The 17,942-nt window shown below is 42.2% G+C and overlaps 1 protein-coding gene across 2 annotated transcripts in view; it reads left to right on the forward strand.

Annotated features, from left to right (window-relative positions):
• Positions 1 to 1,602: 1,602 nt before the first annotated feature.
• LOC307217052 (cytochrome P450 2J2-like) overlaps positions 1,603 to 17,942 on the forward strand; it is a 31,242-nt gene continuing 14,902 nt past the window's right edge. The window contains exons 1-2 of one of the 2 annotated variants that reach the window (XM_079978065.1): positions 1,603 to 1,785; positions 9,743 to 9,905. In XM_079978065.1, coding sequence (XP_079834191.1) covers positions 1,618 to 1,785; positions 9,743 to 9,905 — 331 coding nt within the window. In that variant the 5' untranslated portion in view covers positions 1,603 to 1,617. Of the gene's footprint in view, positions 1,786 to 9,742; positions 9,906 to 11,134; positions 11,223 to 17,942 lie in introns of those variants that run through there. The other variant, XM_079978066.1, reaches the window with a different exon arrangement.

Genomic DNA, 17,942 nt, shown 5'->3' on the forward strand with positions numbered 1-17,942 from the left:
GAGTACCTCCGTTTTTTCTCGGAAGAGAAGGACTTGGTGTACTGTGCAGATATTGCACAGCTTCTGCTCAAGCTTGGAGTGCCACAGTACGAACCCAAAGATTGGAGACTGTTCATTGACAGCAGCAAGCGATCACTGAAATGTGTTCTTCTACACAACGGCAACCAGTTTGCCTCTATACCCCTGGCTCACTCGACTACACTGAAGGAGAACTATGAAGTGGTGAAGTATGTGCTGGAGAAAATTGGTTATGATCAGCATAAGTGGTTTATTTGTGTTGACCTGAAGATGGTGAACTTTTTGTTGGGACAACAGTCTGGCTTCACCAAGTACCCATGTTTTCTGTGCATGTGGGATAGTAGGGACCGTGCTCAGCATTACACGAAGAAGGACTGGCCTGTGTGGGAGGAATTGGTGCCTTGCAAAGAAAGGAACGTCATCAACGACCCTCTGGTGGACAGAGACAGAATACTCTTCCCACCGCTGCACATCAAGCTCGGCTTAATCAAGCAGTTCACCAAGGCTCTGGACAAGGATGGTGACTGCTTCACTTACTTGTGCCAGGCTTTTCCAGGATTGACCATGGAGAAGTTGAAAGCTGGCATCTTTGACTGTCCTCAGATCCGTCAGCTCATCAGAGATCCAGAGTTCGGAAACTCAGTGAACGAAGTGGAACTGGAAGCATGGAAGGCATTTGTTCTGGTAGTGAAGAACTTTCTTGGCAACAATAAGGCCAGAAACTATGCAGAACTTGTCAACAACATGCTGACTGCTTTCAGAAACCTGGGCTGCAACATGAGCGTCAAGATGCACTACCTATTTTCACATATGGACCGGTTTCCTGAGAACCTGGGTTCAATGAATGACGAGCAGGGGGAGAGATTCCATCAGGATATAAAAGAGATGGAGACCAGGTATCAGGGTCACTGGGATGCAGTCATGATGGCTGACTACTGTTGGACTCTGAAGAGAGACCTCCCTGCCGCTGAGCATTCCAGGAGTTCCAAGAAATGGAAGTTCAAGCCCTGAAGTTTGAAAAATGGTGAAGCAACATGCAATTTACATGTACTTACCTTTATCAATGCCCACCATTCAGTTTACAGTAATCAATGTTTCTATCAGGTAATCAATATATGTTGTTGGAAAAACATTTTTTTCTCTTAAAAACATATTTAGGATGATATGTGTTGACAAAAATCAGCTGATAATGCCACAAAAATGTAATCGATTTTGTCACAAGATCTGATTTTTTTCAAATCAACATAGCACAAAAACCTGACCTGATGGAGAGAAACGGATGCCATTTCCTGATTCAGCAGTGCAAAAATACCCTAAATCACTTGTAGAAATCTAGACAACATTCAAAAAGTAAAAAATTGTTGCCCAGTGTTATTATTACTCCAGAGTGGACAAGCCCAAAATCTTGAACAAACAGTACCAGCAGTACCTAACCCTCCTCAACAAAACCAAACAAGCTAACCACTTCCCAACCTACCAATTATAAATGTTCTCCAGTGCAGTGCTGAGGTCCCTGCAGAAAGGAAGAAGCCCTTAGAGAAAGGGAAGTGAACCTCATCAGACATCCTAGGAAGAATCAAGGAGAAAGAGATAGCAAGGATGGAGATATGGGCATTTTTGATTGCTCTCCTGGTGGCTCTTCTGATTCTGGACTTCCTGAAACAGCTCTGGTCAAATAGGCACTATCCTCCAGGACCTCTCCAGCTTCCTCTCATCGGAAGCATGTGGAGGACTGGGGTAAAGTTTCGTGAAGATACTTTCAGCAAGGTATGTATTTCTTAGCAATAACTTAATGTAATGTTAACAGTTGTTTTGTTTGTTTTCCCCAGCCATTATGATGGTTTAGAATTTTCCTTTTTAAGTTCATTTTTATTAAGTTTTCCACTTTAACAATCCAATCAAATCACATTAAATATTCCAAATTATACATATACATATCAAATAGTCTGAATATTCTGCCAAATTATATATTTTTAATAGGACTTCCCATGCTTCAAGTTCGGAGGGTTCTGATCATCTCATACTTCTACTGCTTTTCATAGTCATTTCCGATGGTTCCTCTAATTTTTCCTGTTGTTGACCTTCATTCTTTCACAGCCTCTGAATTGTTCCCACAAGCGAGTTAAAACAAACAATGACGTGTTTCTGTGTGGATTTTATGTCTATGATTCCCCTCTGTAAGTTCGTAGCATTTCCTCACATGCTGGTGTTTCTGCCAAATCAATCCAAAGGTCTTTTCACTGCTGGCACCCACCATCTTCACTCAGTTCCGATAAAATCAGGTCTAAGCGTCTGCTTTTCCCAGACCGATTGCATCAAATATTAGCCTTGCCAGGGGAGATTTACCAAATCAAACCATAAACACAAATATAATGACATATTAAAGGCTCACCTCCCTCTATGGCTATTTGTAATCCTGCAGCCCGGTGTTGACTTCCAATCATGGCGGGTTTCCAAAATAAAAGTGCAACACAGCTCCCACATAGATTCTAGGAAACTGTCCAAAGTTTTTTAACATCTCTCCAGCGGCTAATGAGATTCTGCTTCTGTCTGATGTCCACACCTTGGAGAATCTTTTATCCTCTTCCAAGCAAATCAAAGATCAAAAGCCTTAATTATATAGTATTATTATTTCCAAACAGTTTATAATTTTAGAGCCATATTATATAAACAAATACAAAACTTTCCAATCTCGCTTCTTATAGTTCTTCTGGGTTTTTTTTTCTTTTGCCAAATAATATATAAAGCAAAGTACATTAATAAGAGAGGCTCCCCCCCCCTTTTCGTTCCATTCCAACATACCAACTTAGATGTTAGTCCTTCTTCCACTCAGTCTTTTTTGGCACTTCAGTGGCTGGGTTAATTAGCAGAGTAATTCCTCCCTCCTCGCTCAAAGCATGTCCAAAACTTAAATCCAAATTTTCATCTTAAGAAATGGAACTTGATTTGCTCGCAGAGACAGCGTCCAGGAGAGCCAGACTCTCTCGGGGGCTTTCCATCCAGTGCCCCCAGCCCTCCTTCCTTCTGAATTTGGGGCTGGTTTGTCCGGCATCTGCGGATGAGACTGTGTCTTCCTGTACCCCCATGAAGATTTTGGGAGGCTGATTACTCCCATCTCAGCCTCTAATTACCCCACGAGAACCGGAGCAATGGAATTTTCAGCCATTTTCCATGGCGCCTCAAGCGGAAGTCCGATGGTTTAGAATTTTCCAATGTCTTGGACAGTGGAATGGACTCCCTAGGGAGGTGATGGACTCTCCTTCCTTCGGGATTTTTAAGAAGAGGGTGGGTGGCCATCTGCCATGGATGTTCAGTTGAGATTCCTGCATCGAGGGGCTTGAACAAGATTGTCCTTGGGATCCCTTCTAACTACAGAATTCTATGATTCTATTATCTTTAATGTTAAACCATAGTGTAGGTTAAAAAGGTAAATGCAGTAGCTATAATCAAGCGCAGAATTAAATGCAGTGAAACTCTTACATTTATGAATTATGGAATTAGAATTAAAGCTGAATTTAATTAAAATCACCCAAGGTTTCATTATTCATGTTCAGGTCACCCAGAATTTTTACAAACTACTTTCAGATGTAATATGATCAAAAAAAAAGAGAGACAAACAAAAGTAATAAATAAAAAGTAGGATAAAATAAACAATTCAGAGGTTTTTGAATTAATTCTGTGAATTTGTCAATATGAATTAGTTCACTCTAGGCACTTCCCCTGTGTTACACAGGCCGTACACAGGTGCATGTAATTAACTTTCTGCAGGACCCTCTGGCCCACCCCATCCGCACTGGTCTGCTCTATTGAACCTCTGTATCTGCCAGTGGTCCATTTGCAGAACCCACTTCGACCATTGATTGCTTCACTGCTGGTGCATCAACCTGAACTGCTCCATGGATGTTCCTAGTCCTCCCTCAATTTTGACTTCAGGCACACTTATTTGCAGTCTTCTTTCTGGTCCCCTTGCCCCCTCCCCAGGAATCCAGCCATGGCAGCTTATACACGTAAGTTGACATCCATGACCATAAAAGGATGTTCCTGTTCCTGTATCTTGGGATAAGAAGGTCACCAACTCTAAGAGCACTCCTGGCGTCATCCCCGAGCGCGGGGGTTTCTTGCAAGGTCTGTGCGTCAGTGTGTCAGGATATTTACAACCCACAAGATAAGATAAGCCCCAGCTCTGCCATCCTGACTCCACTTCGGAACTGGCAAGGCCATCCATTAAGCGTCACGGACTGATAAAGGAGAGAGCTTTGTTTATACAGCTGAGTTCCTGTTACACATTTGCTCAAGTGCTCAAGTTAATGGCTTTTAGCTAATGCACTCTTGGAGAAGGAAAAATGGGGATTTTGGGGCCCGTTTCAGACAGTCAGGTTTTAGATTTGGGAAACCCATTCCTTCATATTCTCTTGGGCTTTTTCCACAAGCAGAATTTCCAAAAATGAAATAAAAGAACTTACAGGTCTTACTGGGGATCTTTCACGTAACCTCCTCCCAAGTTGTTCATGGCTTTATATTGTTTATAACAGTTTCATGCTTGTTTCCGGTTCCTGTCTGCCTTAATGTAGGCAGCCCCCATGACATTGCAGGGATCGAAGGTGGAGAAAAACAAGAAGGATGAGGATAAATCATTATTGGACATTCCTCCCAGGGAAGGGAGGAATGGGCTTCACTTGCAGTCTGTCTCGGTACTTGGCTCTCATTCCAACATGGAATGTGGGGAGCAGGGAGGTGCTGAGTGTAAAAGCACTCCACCTGGTGAAAATAAGCAGATGTTCTCCCGTTAATTGGATTGTTAATTAGCTTTAAAGTCAGGTAAGCTCCAAAACAGGGACGCAGGTGGCGCTGTGAGTTAAAGCCTCAGCGCCTAGGGCTTGCCGATCGAAAGGTCGGCGGTTCGAATCCCTGCGGCGGGGTGTGCTCCCGCTGCTCGGTCCCAGCGCCTGCCAACCTAGCAGTTCAAAAGCACCTCCGGGTGCAAGTAGATAAATAGGGACTGCTTACCAGCGGGAAGGTAAACGGCATTTCCGTGTGCGGCTCTGGCTCGCCAGAGCAGCAATGTCACGCTGGCCACGTGACCCGGAAGTGTCTCCGGACAGCGCTGGCCCCCGGCCTCTTAAGTGAGATGGGCGCACAACCCCAGAGTCCGTCAAGACTGGCCTGTACGGGCATGGGTACCTTTACCTTTACCTTTAAGCTCCAAAAGAAGGTGTTGTCACCAGAACTATGGAATTACCCAGCGGCATTGATCTGAGGTTTGGAACGAGGAAAGATTTTATTCGATGTGTGCGGTGGATGGTGGAGAGGGGAGTGTCTGGTTTCTTGTTAACTTTGAGTTTCTTTATTAATGATTTAGCAACTCTCTCCAAATGCAAAATTTTAAAGATACAAAATGAGGTTGGATTGCAGTATGGAATAAAACGTGTGATTAAAAGAACAGTTAGCTGCGTGTGGTTTAAAAAGATGAGGGGAGAGCTCTAATGCTGGAATGGATTATTTTGGGAAATTAGAGCTGATACTTTCTCTACCCTCCTTAAAAACAACAGAGAAGAGACACAGCTTAAGTGGACTTTGGCCAAAATGCAGTCGTAAAGATGAAAGGCATTTGGGGTCATGGATGAGGGAGGTAAGGAGACTTTGATGGTGATTAATTAAAATGAAAGTACTCCAAGATCCCCTGCGGTGGGAGCTGGATCCCTCTTTGTCGGGCTGTGGAAATTTTCTAGATGTTGAATGAGTAGTGAGAAAGAGTGGACTTTGTAGTATGTGATTGTCCAGAAACACTGAACAAGATGAGAGCACAATGGGAGGGAGCTAATGAGATTTTTTGAGAATTCTCCAGGATTATAGCCCCACCCCAGCTATGCTGACAGACAACAGCAGTAGGAGGAATTTCAAGAACTGGACAGCAGACAAAGGCCAAGGACTTTGTAATTGGATGTATTCAGATTGACGCAAGCAGAGAAAGGGAAAATAATTTAGAGCACCTCATTTGAATTACTATGGAAAGTAAGATAAGGTATTAACACAAATAGTAATCACTGAAAATGCAGCTGTAATCTTAATGATTATACCAACCAAAATGTAATTAGATGTTAATAAGAAATATGAACCACAGCAATAAAATAGCTGGACAAAAACATTGATCAAAAAACCACTTTGATTAAATTGTATACATTTGGAATTAACTGGAATTATTTTAATATTAATGGAATCTGTATAATTGGCAAAACTGTGGTAATATTGGGAAAATATTGGACACACACACACACACAGTGGTACCTCGGTTCTTGAACGTAATCCGTTCCGGAAGCCTGTTTGAAAACCGAGGTGCAGCTTCCCATTGGTTGCAAGAGCTTCTTGCACTCAGCGGAAGCCATGTCACACATTAAGGTTCCGAAAAACATTTGAAAACAGAAGCATTTACTTACAGGTCTTCGGCATTTGAGAACTGAAACGTACAACAACAGAGGTGTTCAAGAACCGAGGTACCACTGTATATATATTTCATGCTACCCCAAATCTCTGCCAAGCGGTAGCATAGCAAGATTCCAGGGAGTTCCATGTGCTTACCCAGGGTTGAGTTTCCATTGGAAAACCGAGGCACAGCGGCGACTAGTGTCTTTAAGAAATATGGTTTATTTTACACATATTTACACCTAAAGGCTTCAGTGGGGGGAGTGCAGAACAATACACTGCAAGAGTATACCTGTGCTTCTCTCATAGCTTGGGTTGAAAGTAGCAGTAAGTCATGGCCCCTGGTCTCTGGTGCAGCCTCCACCAGCCAGTGCTGCATGGAGTTCCACCCATTTCCTCCTCCTTGTTCCCTGAACACATTGCAAAATGAAATATCTTCTGTCTGCTCGCCCCCCTTCTCCCATACCCTCCAACATTGATGAAAATAGGGACATCCCATTCCATGATGATTATTTTACTATTTATACCCCACACATCTTACTGGGACACACGGACACACACACACAAAAACATTAAACATTTTAAAAACTTCCCTGTGCAGGATTGCTTTCAGACCACTTGGGGGTTGGATAACTCCATACCCTCCAACATTTCTCCAATGAAAATAGGGACATCCTAAGGAAAAGCGGATGTGGGTGGCTCTGTGGTCTAAAACACTGAGCCTAGGGCTTGCCAATGAGAAGGTCAGCGGTTCGAATCCCTGCGACGGGGTGAGCTCCCATTGCTCAGTCCCTGCTCCTGCCAACCTAGCAGTTCGAAAGCACATCAAAGTGCAAGTAGATAAATAGGTACCACTCCGGCGGGAAGGTAGATGGCATTTCCGTGCACTGCTCTGGTTCACCAGAAGCGGCTTAGTCATGCTGTCCACATGACCTGGAAGCTGTACGCTGGCTCCCTTGGCCAATAAACCAAGATGAGCGCTGAAACCCCAGAGTCGGCCACGACTGGACCTAATGGTCAGGGGTCCCTTTACCTTTTAAGGAAAAGCAGGACATTCTGGGATCAAATCAGAAACCTAGATGACCCTGGAAAATAGGGACACTTGGAGGGTCTGTTCTCCAGACCTTTTTCTCAAAAAGGGCAGATTTACGCCATGTGTCATCATATCCTGTAACCTCCTGCCCTGGAAATGGTTGCCATTGATGTGTTAATGACTTGCTTCCAGCACCTTTTTACATTCTTAGCAACTTCTATTGCAGGTGAGGCCCTGGCCTGGCATCTTCTCTTCTACTAATTTCTACCCCTTTAATAATTTTGAACAATCACTAACTCTAGAAGTTATGAGAGCCCTTGCATCCACAAAGTCTGTTATCCCAGATTTGTAACAATATTATTATTGTGTGTGTTGCTTATAGCTACTGGATGAAGGAGGCATCTCTCTGAACCAATCAAAACAGGAAGCTGAGCTAATAAAACAGTTTATTACAATAAGCTCTGGAACAGGCTTCCTCAACCTCGGCCCTTCAGATGTTTTGAGACTACAATTCCCATCATCCCTGACCACTGGTCCTGCTAGCTAGGGATCATGAGAGTTGTAGGCCAAAAACATCTGGAGGGCCAAGGTTGAGGAAGCCTGCTCTGGAACTTGTGTTCCTTCTTCTCTAGTGTATGTTGCAACATGACCTAGAACATTGTGTAGCACTCCCCTTCTGACTGATTAATGGGCACCAAATTTTCTTGGCAGTGAAGGAGAAGCTCGTAAACTCATGTTAGTAAAGCCAAGGGGAGCTACAGCTCATGTGTAGACAAGAGACAAACAGAACAGGGACTTTTCTATTGCCTCCTCCAGAAGAATTCACTCTTTGTCAATACATACTTTATTTTATTGTTTATTGAATACATTTATAAGTCATTTTTTTCTAGAGGAAACTCTTAAAAAAAATACAAAATGTGTGGTGTAGTGGCTAAGAGCGGTAGTCTCGTAATCTGGGGAACTAGGTTCGCGTCTCCGCTCCTCCACATGCAGCTGCTGGGTGACCTTGGGCCAGTCACACTTCTTTGAAGTCTCTCAGCCCCACTCACCTCACAGAGTGTTTGTTGTGGGGGAGGAAAGGAAAGGAGAATGTTAGCCGCTTTGAGACTCCTTAAAGGGAGTGAAAGGCGGGATATCAAATCCAAACTCTTCTTCTTCTACATCATCAGATATGAATGTATTAACTTTTAAAACATCTGAAATTGCTAATAATTTCTAACCCAAACATGCATTTGGGGGAGTATATCTTAATTTCTTACCCATACGTATATTTGCATGGTGGCAATTTTCCTGCTGTGACCCACTGTGGGTCAGAAACCTGCATCAGTGCTCTAGCCCAGCCTATGCCTGTTCCTCTTCAGACGTTTTCCTTTTCCCACTTCAGCATTTTCAGAAGTTAAGGGTCAAATTTAAATGTGCATACATTAAGAAATGAATTAGTGTCTTCAAATGCAATGGTCAGGAGTGCAGTCTTGCCTTTCTTTCTGTGCAATATGTGGTCCCTGGGCTCAGTTCTGGTATCCCCAAAGGTACCATTTAGCTCCAAGTTATCAGACCAGATCCATTAGAGAGAGGCAGATTATAAAATCAAAGAACTGTAGAGTTGGACAGGATCCCAAGGGTCATCTATTTCAACCCTCTGCAGGAATGCAGGAATCTCAACTAGATCAAACACGACAGCTGACCATCCAACTTCTGCTTAAAATCCTCCAAGGAAGGTGTTATGTACTGAAGTTCTCACCCTAGGCCAGCAGGGGGATACTGTAATAGTTATGCAAATGAAGGATCGAAAAGTGACGTTCAGTGATTGGATAGTTTTGTATGCAAATGAAGGATCGAAAAGTGACGTTCAGTGATTGGATAGTTTTAGAAAATGGCAACAGTTGCATTGTTCTGGAGCTCTATATAAGCAGGCTGACTGAGCTCCTCAGCCCAGTTCTGTTCTGGCATCTGAATAAAGAAGAGCTGTTTAAAGAATCGCTGTGTTGTCTGACATGTTCGCCCACAACTTAACAGAAGGAGAGCCCACAACCTCCCAAGGGAGACCGCTCCACTGTCAAAGGAGCTCATACTGCCCCCCTAAATCAATAAAAATCAATGAAAAATACATAGCTAACTGAGGTTCTGCCTCCCCTAACAAAAGGCCTTCCCCCTAACAAAAATCCTGGCTAAACCCATGGACGAAGGATGAAGCTCATGTTTTAGGTTCAAATTAGTATCTTCTTCCTTTGACTATAACAATCTTCTCCTCTCTTTTGACCCAAATGGTAGATGGCAAAGCAATATGGAAACATTTACACCCTTTGGGTAGGACATCTGCCCTTTGTAGTGCTGTCTGGATTCCGAGCAGTGGAAGAAGCACTCGTTGACCACTCTGAATATTTTGAAGACCGACCACGTACTCCTTTCCTTATGACTGTAGGAAAAGGAAAGGGTAAGTAGTGAAATGTGAGAATTTCCACTGGTATTTTTCCCAGGGAAAACATTTAAAGGGCTGTCCGGAAAAACAGAACAACAGAGCTTCTCTATTAATGTTGCACTCAACAGGAAATGGGTAGACAATAGTAGTTCTATTCAAAGTACACCCACGGAAATTAACTGGAATGACCAATGTAGGTTTATTAATTTCAGTGGGTCTGCTCTAACATTGTTAGATACAACCCAATGCCTCTAGCAAGTGCTCTCTGGAAGTAGCAATTGTAGTGCACTGTGGTAAAAGTCAGCTGCAAGCAGGAGTTTGTTACCTGTTGCCATTTTAATGCATTTACTGGCCTGGATCTCACTGCTGGATGAATAACTTGAATTCCTAGCTCTTTCTACCCAAGATTTTGATGCCTACATCAGACTGATGCATTGCCAAGGCGCAGGTTACAAGGTGTAGCAGGTATATAAGAGGTAAAGACCCATGGCTAAGTGCTAGCTAAGATGTTGATCTAACATCCCACACAGCTTTTATTGCAGTAAGTGAGCAGAGTTCCAAGGTTGGGGAGCAAGCCAGCATTCCTTTGAGCATGTTGGACTTGCAAGGTTAGTTCATAAATTGCATCTCTGTGCCCTTGGAGATGGAAGCAGTGTTGGTGCCAGTTTGGCACCCAATTCACTCTCAGTCCCTTTGCCAGGATGAGGGAACTGCCCAACTGGTTTTTGTTGTGTCCAGAATATGTTGCAGAATACACACCTTCAATAAAACACCAGTCTGGTTGGGCCAGTAGAAAAATAACTTATTGACATCACACACCAGTGAAATTATATCCTCAAAAACAGTGTGGAAAACTTAGCTGAAATGGGTTTTTGACTGAAGTTTAACATTCTATGAAAGCTCAAGTGATACCTTCAAATCCAGTGTTCATTGCAGAAATTTGTTGCTTAGTGTCAGGGGACTGCCATCGAAAGGGGGGAGGGAGCAGAAACGTACAGGGAGCCTCCGACTTTGCTGAGCAGTAACACCTCGTCAGAGAGTGGTGAGAGCGAAGCCTCCAGCGAAACGGAGGTGGAAAGGAGGGGTGAAGTGAGGCAAAGGCTCACAGAGGTTACTGCGAGCCCTAGCACCACTGCCAGGCAGGCTGATAGGGAAACAGACATGCAGCTTCCATTGCCTAGTTATTGCAAGGGAGTCAAACGTAAGGAAAGGAGGAGGAAACTGGGGGTGTGGAGGTTCTTAAGCTGGGGAGGGGACAGGAAGAACCCACTCTCAGAATCTGCTAGTGACTGAGGCAGACATGAACTTTGGACTTCTGCACTGTATATAAAGGTAAAGGTAAAGGGACCCCTGACCATTAGGTCCAGTCGTGACCGATTCTGCGGTTGCGGCGCTCATCTCGCTTTATTGGCCAAGGAAGCTGGCGTACCACTTCTGGGGTCATGTGGCCCGTGCACCTAATAAAACCTGTAAAAAGGCAGGTCAGTGGCGTAGCGTGGGTTGTCAGCACCCAGGGCAAGGCAAGTAATTTGCGCCCCCTAACCCTAACTCCCAGATGTTGCACCCGGTGCGGCCGGGCCCCCCTGCACGCCCCACGCTACGCCACTGGGTCAGAGTCCTGGCTGTTTACTCCTGAGCAACCATATGCATCCCTGACACTTAGCTCTTCCTGCAGGTGGGCGGCTGTTGCGCCCTCTCTCACTCGGTTGCCATCCCTGGGCAGTGAGGATGGAGTGCACATGGCCGGGCGGCTGTTGGGGGAATTCTCACTGGCCTCCTTGAGCAGCTGGCTCAAGTTCCCACCAGCTGCTGCACTTCAAATTGGCGGTTAGTGGCCTCCTTTGGGGGGATGCGCCTCGCTGGCCGAAATGGCATTGGCTGTGGCCTCACAGCTAGTGAGGCAGAAAAGTTGGCAGCACAGTCAGAGAAGAGGCAAAACTCTCCCCACCTCCCTTGTCGTTAACTTTTCTTATTTTTCAGGTCATTTGGAGGTTTTAAAATGTTTTCTGCTTTTCAGGTTGCTGCTTCAACAATGTTCTATTCCCTTCATTCACAGTTTAACCTTGTTATGCTTCCCGTATATCTCCTGACCTTACTAAGGTTGCAAATGGTTACAAATGCCATATTAAGGGCTGGGAAGGAATTTCCCTGTAAACAAATTGGCTGGTGTAGAGGTTTTGCCTTCCCCATAGCAACAGTTAAGGTATTGGGTGGAATCCTGGTCTTCAAGTGTGGGGTGCATCACCCAGTAGTGATCCTGCACCATTTTCAGCGTACCCTATTAAAGTGGTCTTGGTGGATGTCTCTGTCCTGAAGCCAAGCATGGGGAAGATGAGCCATAGGGCTTCCAGTGGTGGCCTTAGGATGATCAACGTCTTGGAGAGGCCATAATCCTGGCATGGATTACAGATTACAGTAATCAAAAAAGTAATCAAAAAAGTTACATCTGTAATCAAAAAAGTAATCAAAAAAGTTACATCTGTAATCAAAAAAGTAATCAAGAAGTTACATTTGTAATCAGAAAAGTTGTGGGCATTTTTCATCCAGATCATTGTTTATCATATATATCATACACATATCATGTAGACATTATATATTACATATAGACATTGACCCAGAAGTGGGTGGCACTCTGGCTGGGGCCACAATTACCAGTATATCAGATACCAGTTTACCCTACAAAAGTCAAATTTTGAAGTGCTTTCCAGAGATCTCGCTTTTCGCTGACACATTAGTGCAGGGACTTCTAAGACAATCAGATTTCTGTTTGATTATCACATCCAACTCCTTTGATAGCCATGCTAGGAATAATAGGTAAATCAAATCAAATTTATCTCATTGGGAGATGCTGATATATTTGCTGGTAAATGTTTGCTTAGAAAAGGCTGAATGTTGGCGTTATGCAACAGGGCTGCCAATAGACTCATGGTATGCTCAGGTGTGGTCTATTGCTTTGGCCAAGAAACTGACTTATCAGGTCAGGGTGACTAGGAGCAAGAGAACTCCTTTATCCTTCTACAACACTTGGCATCCATTCGTCTCCCAAATGAGAAGTGAAATTTTTTCCTTCCAGTGAAAGATGGAAACTTGTCAACATTACACATAAGTTAAATTATATCCTGAAAAACTGTGGGGGGCTGTCTGCTGGGGTTTAATGTTGTGAGAAAGCTCATGTGATACTTGCAAGTTCAGTCTTTGTTGCAGAAATTACCAGCATATTAGGTACCGGTTTTCCCCCACAAGAGTCAAAATTGATAGAGACGTCCAGAGATCTCACTTTTTGCTGGTGCTGCAAAGTGGAGGAATTTCTGAAACAATCAGACTAGCACACAAATTGAGACAGCTAAAACTTGGGGGTGAACCAATGATGAACTTCTAAATGATGAAAGGTAATGGAAAGTGATGTTCTGATGGGAATTGCGTGACGTAAGCAATGCTGGCCTATATTGTAGAGATACTCATGCATTAAATTGAGACCGAGTCAGAATCAACTGGTAATTCTTTGCATTACAGAGAGTAAGCAGATCTTACATGCAAAGGCATGAACTTCAGTTCTGGGCTAGGAACTTAATTTTTAACACTAATTTCTGAGAGCAATAATTTGTCACTGGTTTTTCTTTTTCTTTTTTTAAAATAAATTTTATTTCCAATGCAAAATTACAACAAAATTACAAACATTGAATCCAAAATGAAACTATACAAACAAGAAAGAAAAACAGAACACAAAACAAAACAAAACAAAACAAAAAAGCACACATCTACAAATAAAACCATATCTTCATTCTAATCTAGTCATTACATACATATACACATATTGACTTCATTCCTTTGTTCTAAGACCTCAAAAATTTTACCTCAAAAATTTTACTTTCTAAATTGTTGTGTCTAATGTGGATTACTTCTATATTTATACTTTTTACACCATTTTTCTTCTTCTTTAACCCTTCAAAGCATCATTCATTACATGCCAATATGCTTACTCCAGAACAATGTTTTTTTCATATACTCTTTAGCACATCCCCATTCTTTTAATAATTTCTGGTCTGATTGTCACCTTATGAATGCTGTGAGTCTTGCCAGATTTATATATTCACAAAATTTAATCTGCCGTTATTTCATTGATGGAATTTTTCTCCCTTTCCAATTTTTTGCTATAATAATAATAATAATAATTTATTATTTATACCCCGCCCATCTGGCTGGGCCTCCCCAGCCACTCTGGGCGGCTTCCATAAAAAGCAAAAATACAATAAAATATCACACGTTAAAAACTTCCCTGAACAGGGCTGCCTTAAGATGTCTTCTGAATGTCAGGTAGTTGTTAATCGCTTTGACATCTGCTGGAAGGGCGTTCCACAGGGCGGGCGCCACTACCGAGAAGGCCCTCTGCCTGGTTCCCTGTAGCTTTACTTCTCGCAGTGAGGGAACCGCCAGAAGGCCCTCGGCGCTAGACCTCAGCGTCCGGGCAGAATGATGGGGGTGGAGACGCTCCTTCAGGTATACTGGACCGAGGCCGTTTAGGGCTTTAAAGGTCAGCACCAACACTTTGAATTGTGCTCGGAAACGTACTGGGAGCCAATGTAGGTCTTTCAAGATAAGCATCCTGGCAGCTATCGTTGCATAAAGGAATACTTTCCTTTGATTGTCAGGAATATCATTTGTGATTATACCTAAAAGGAATGCCTCCGGTTTTTTACTAAAAGATATTTTTGATTTCTTCATATGTTTCATTCCAAAATTGTTTAATAGGTCAGCATTCCCACCACATGTGAAACATTGTTCCTATTTCTTTCTTGCATCTCCAACAGGTATTTGATTTTAATTTGTAAATTTTAGCCAATTTTACCGGAGTTAAGTACCATTGGTACACCATTTTCATCAAATTTTCTCTGATTGTGTAATATGCCGTAAATTTAATATCAAATTTCCATAATTTCTCCCACTGGTCCAGCCGAATTGTGTAACCTATATCGCATGCCCATTTAGTCATAACTTCTTTTACTTCTTCATCCTTTAACTCCCATTCTAATAATAAATTATACATTTTGTATATACTCCTTTTTTTTTGTATATACTCTTTTTCGAGTTTTGTAATAATACTTTTTGTAATTTTGATTCTTCTTTTTCAAATCCTATTGCTTTATCCTGATTAAATGTTTGAGCAATTTGATGATATTGTAACCACGTGGTGCAGTATTGGGTCACCTCTTCGTATGGTCTTAATTTTAATTGGCCCTGTTCCTCCTTTAGGAGCTGCTGGTATGTCGCCAATCTTCCTATCGTATTTTTCTTTTTAACGGATATTACTTCTAACAGTGAAACCTACCATGGGGTTTTCGGTTCTAACAACATTCTATGTCTCACCCAGACCTTATATAATGAATTTCGAATTACATGACTTAGAAAGTCTTTATGCACCGCCACTTTGTTGTAAATTAGATAGGCATGCCAACCGTATCTGTTGTTCCATCCCTCCAGGTCTAAAATGTCATTATTATCTAATGTAATCCAGTCTCTGATCCAACTAAAGCATGCCACATCGTAGTATATTCTCAGGTCTGGGAATCCAAAGTTCTTTTATGTCAGTAATAATTTATGTTTGATCCGTGGCTTTTTGCCTTGCCTTATAAATTTTGTTAGATCTATTTTCCATTTTTTAAAACAATCATCTTTACCTATTATGGGGATCATTTGAAAAAGGAACAGGAATTTTGGTAAGATATTCATTTTAATAGCCGAAATTCTACCCAGAGTGTTAAGTTCAATCTTGTAGAAATTTCCATTTCTCTTTTTATTTCCTCCCAATTTTTTTTATAATTATCTTCAAACAAATTTATATTTTTCAGTGTTATTTGAATTCCTAAGTATTTCACATTTTTAAAAATTTGTAATCCAAATTTTTCTACCAGTTCCTTTTTCTCTTGGTCTCCCATGTTTTTTACCATTAGTTTCATTTTTTCTTTATTCAAAGCAAAGCCTGAAACCTTTCCAAAGTTTTCCATTTTTTCTAGAGCCTTTGCTATGCTTTCCTTTGGGCTTTCCACCATTAACACTAAATCATCAACAAATGCCCTTATTTTATATGTTTTCTGGACTTCCAGGTTAGCGCCTCTGGTAATGGTGGAATTCCTCTGATCGGGAGGAATTTGCTTCATAGGAATCCGGGTTTGGCCGCCACGGCGAAGGCGGAGACCCACTAGAAATCACAGGCGGGTGAAGCCTGTGAACGTGGGATTCGGCTGGCACCTTTTGTGCCTCCCCTACTCGTGGGGAAACCCAGTTTCGGGGATCCAGAGCGACGTGGGGTGAGCGGCGCGGTGCTTCGAATTGACTGCTTCTTCCACGGAGCGAAGCCGCATAGCTGTTGCCGGAGAGCGCTGACTTTTTCTTGTGGACAATTTGATCTTAAAGCAACTACCCGTGAGTAGAGCGGAGAATTGGATTTTTAAACATCTTAATTTGGTGTCGAAACAGGGAGGTCTAAAACAGGAAGTCCACCTTCCCTTTTGTAAATAGATTGAAGCAATGAGGATGCAAGCTGAAGTCTCGGAAAGCCTATTGTAAAGGACTAAATTTCCATCAGTAAAAAATACTAAACCCCCCTTGGTGGCAAGAGAAGAGGGGGGAAAGTTTTGGACTGAGTATACCTGCAGGAGAGAGCGAACAGAGTTAATATACCACCGCTGCCAACAGGACTGACCATGATTAAAACGTTCACTGACAGTTAGTTAAATAAGAGGAATACATTGTTTCCATGGTCTCCGTCTGCATTTAAAAAGGAGTAAAAGTAACAGAAAATTGAAACTAACTTTATTGTTTGAATTGAGTTTAAAAGGACTAATACAAATAGAAACTGTTTCCCTCTAGAGGAATTGTTTCCCTCTAGAGGAAGCTTTTGAAACTGTCACAAGAGTTGAGCTGGGGGAATTTCCAGCTGCAAGATAAAAACCTGTGAGATTCTGGGGACCTTGAATCGGTTAAGAATGTTGACAGAAGAGGCCTTAGTGGTTGTATTATGTAAGATAAGTGACTCACTGGAACAGCTTCACAAAAAGGTGGATGTGGTAACTAGCAAAATTGACAATTTGGGACAAAAAGTGAACACCAATATAGAAACTATTCAGAAACTGACACAGGAATCTACTTTGACATGGCAAACTGCGGAGAAGGCTAGGGAGAAAGTTATTGCCGTTGAACCTAAAGTAACACAATTGGAGAGAGAGAGAGTCCCAGCCTTACAGATGCAATTTGATGACCAAAAGTTGATGCCTGCTATGATTGAATTTAAAGAAAATCAGATTTCGAGGATCAGACCCCTACCTGAACTGGAGAAGGAAAGTTTGATAGATTTCCTTACACAGGAATTTGATGACTTTTGGGACCGGGACTTGGGTCAAGAAGAGATTAAAACTGTGAGGGCTCTCGGACTTGGAAGAGGAGGGAAAAAAGAGAAGAACAAAATAAGAGACTGTTGGAAATACCAGAGGAACTTAGAAGAACAACAGTCAAGAGTGGAAATTTTGAAAGACGTCCTGAAATACCTTTCGGATCTTAGATTTAACTACGGAGATTTGGTTGCCCTGTCGAGAAGGAATAAAATCATCTTTAGGTGGGAGTTTCCCCGAGATCTACTCTTTAGCCTCAAAGGAAGGAAAATGAAAATAAGATCAGTGGAAGACAAAGTAAAGTTCATGTATAAATATGAAGAAGACTCGCAGAAGGGACTTGGAAAAGAGTTAAGAGCATCGGACAGAAGATCACCAGGTTGATGGACTATAGGGAATTGGTGGATATGACTGGCAGAATCCGGGACCAGGGAGAAGAGTCAGTGGAAGAAGATTGGAAAAAGTTTAAAGACTATTTATAAAAATATTGTAAAATTAATGAGTGTTAGAAAAATGTTGGAAAGGATCTATATGGCTTTAGTAGAAATGTTACAAGGAATTAAGTACAAATAGATTATTAGAGTATTAAAGGGAAAATAAAGTTAAAATATGTTAAGACAATTATATATTAAAGGGAAAAATAAGGTTAGAATAAGTTAAGATAAAT

This window comes from Podarcis cretensis (assembly GCF_951804945.1).
Source record: "Podarcis cretensis genome assembly, chromosome: 5".
NCBI classification, from domain to species: Eukaryota; Metazoa; Chordata; class Lepidosauria; order Squamata; family Lacertidae; genus Podarcis; species Podarcis cretensis.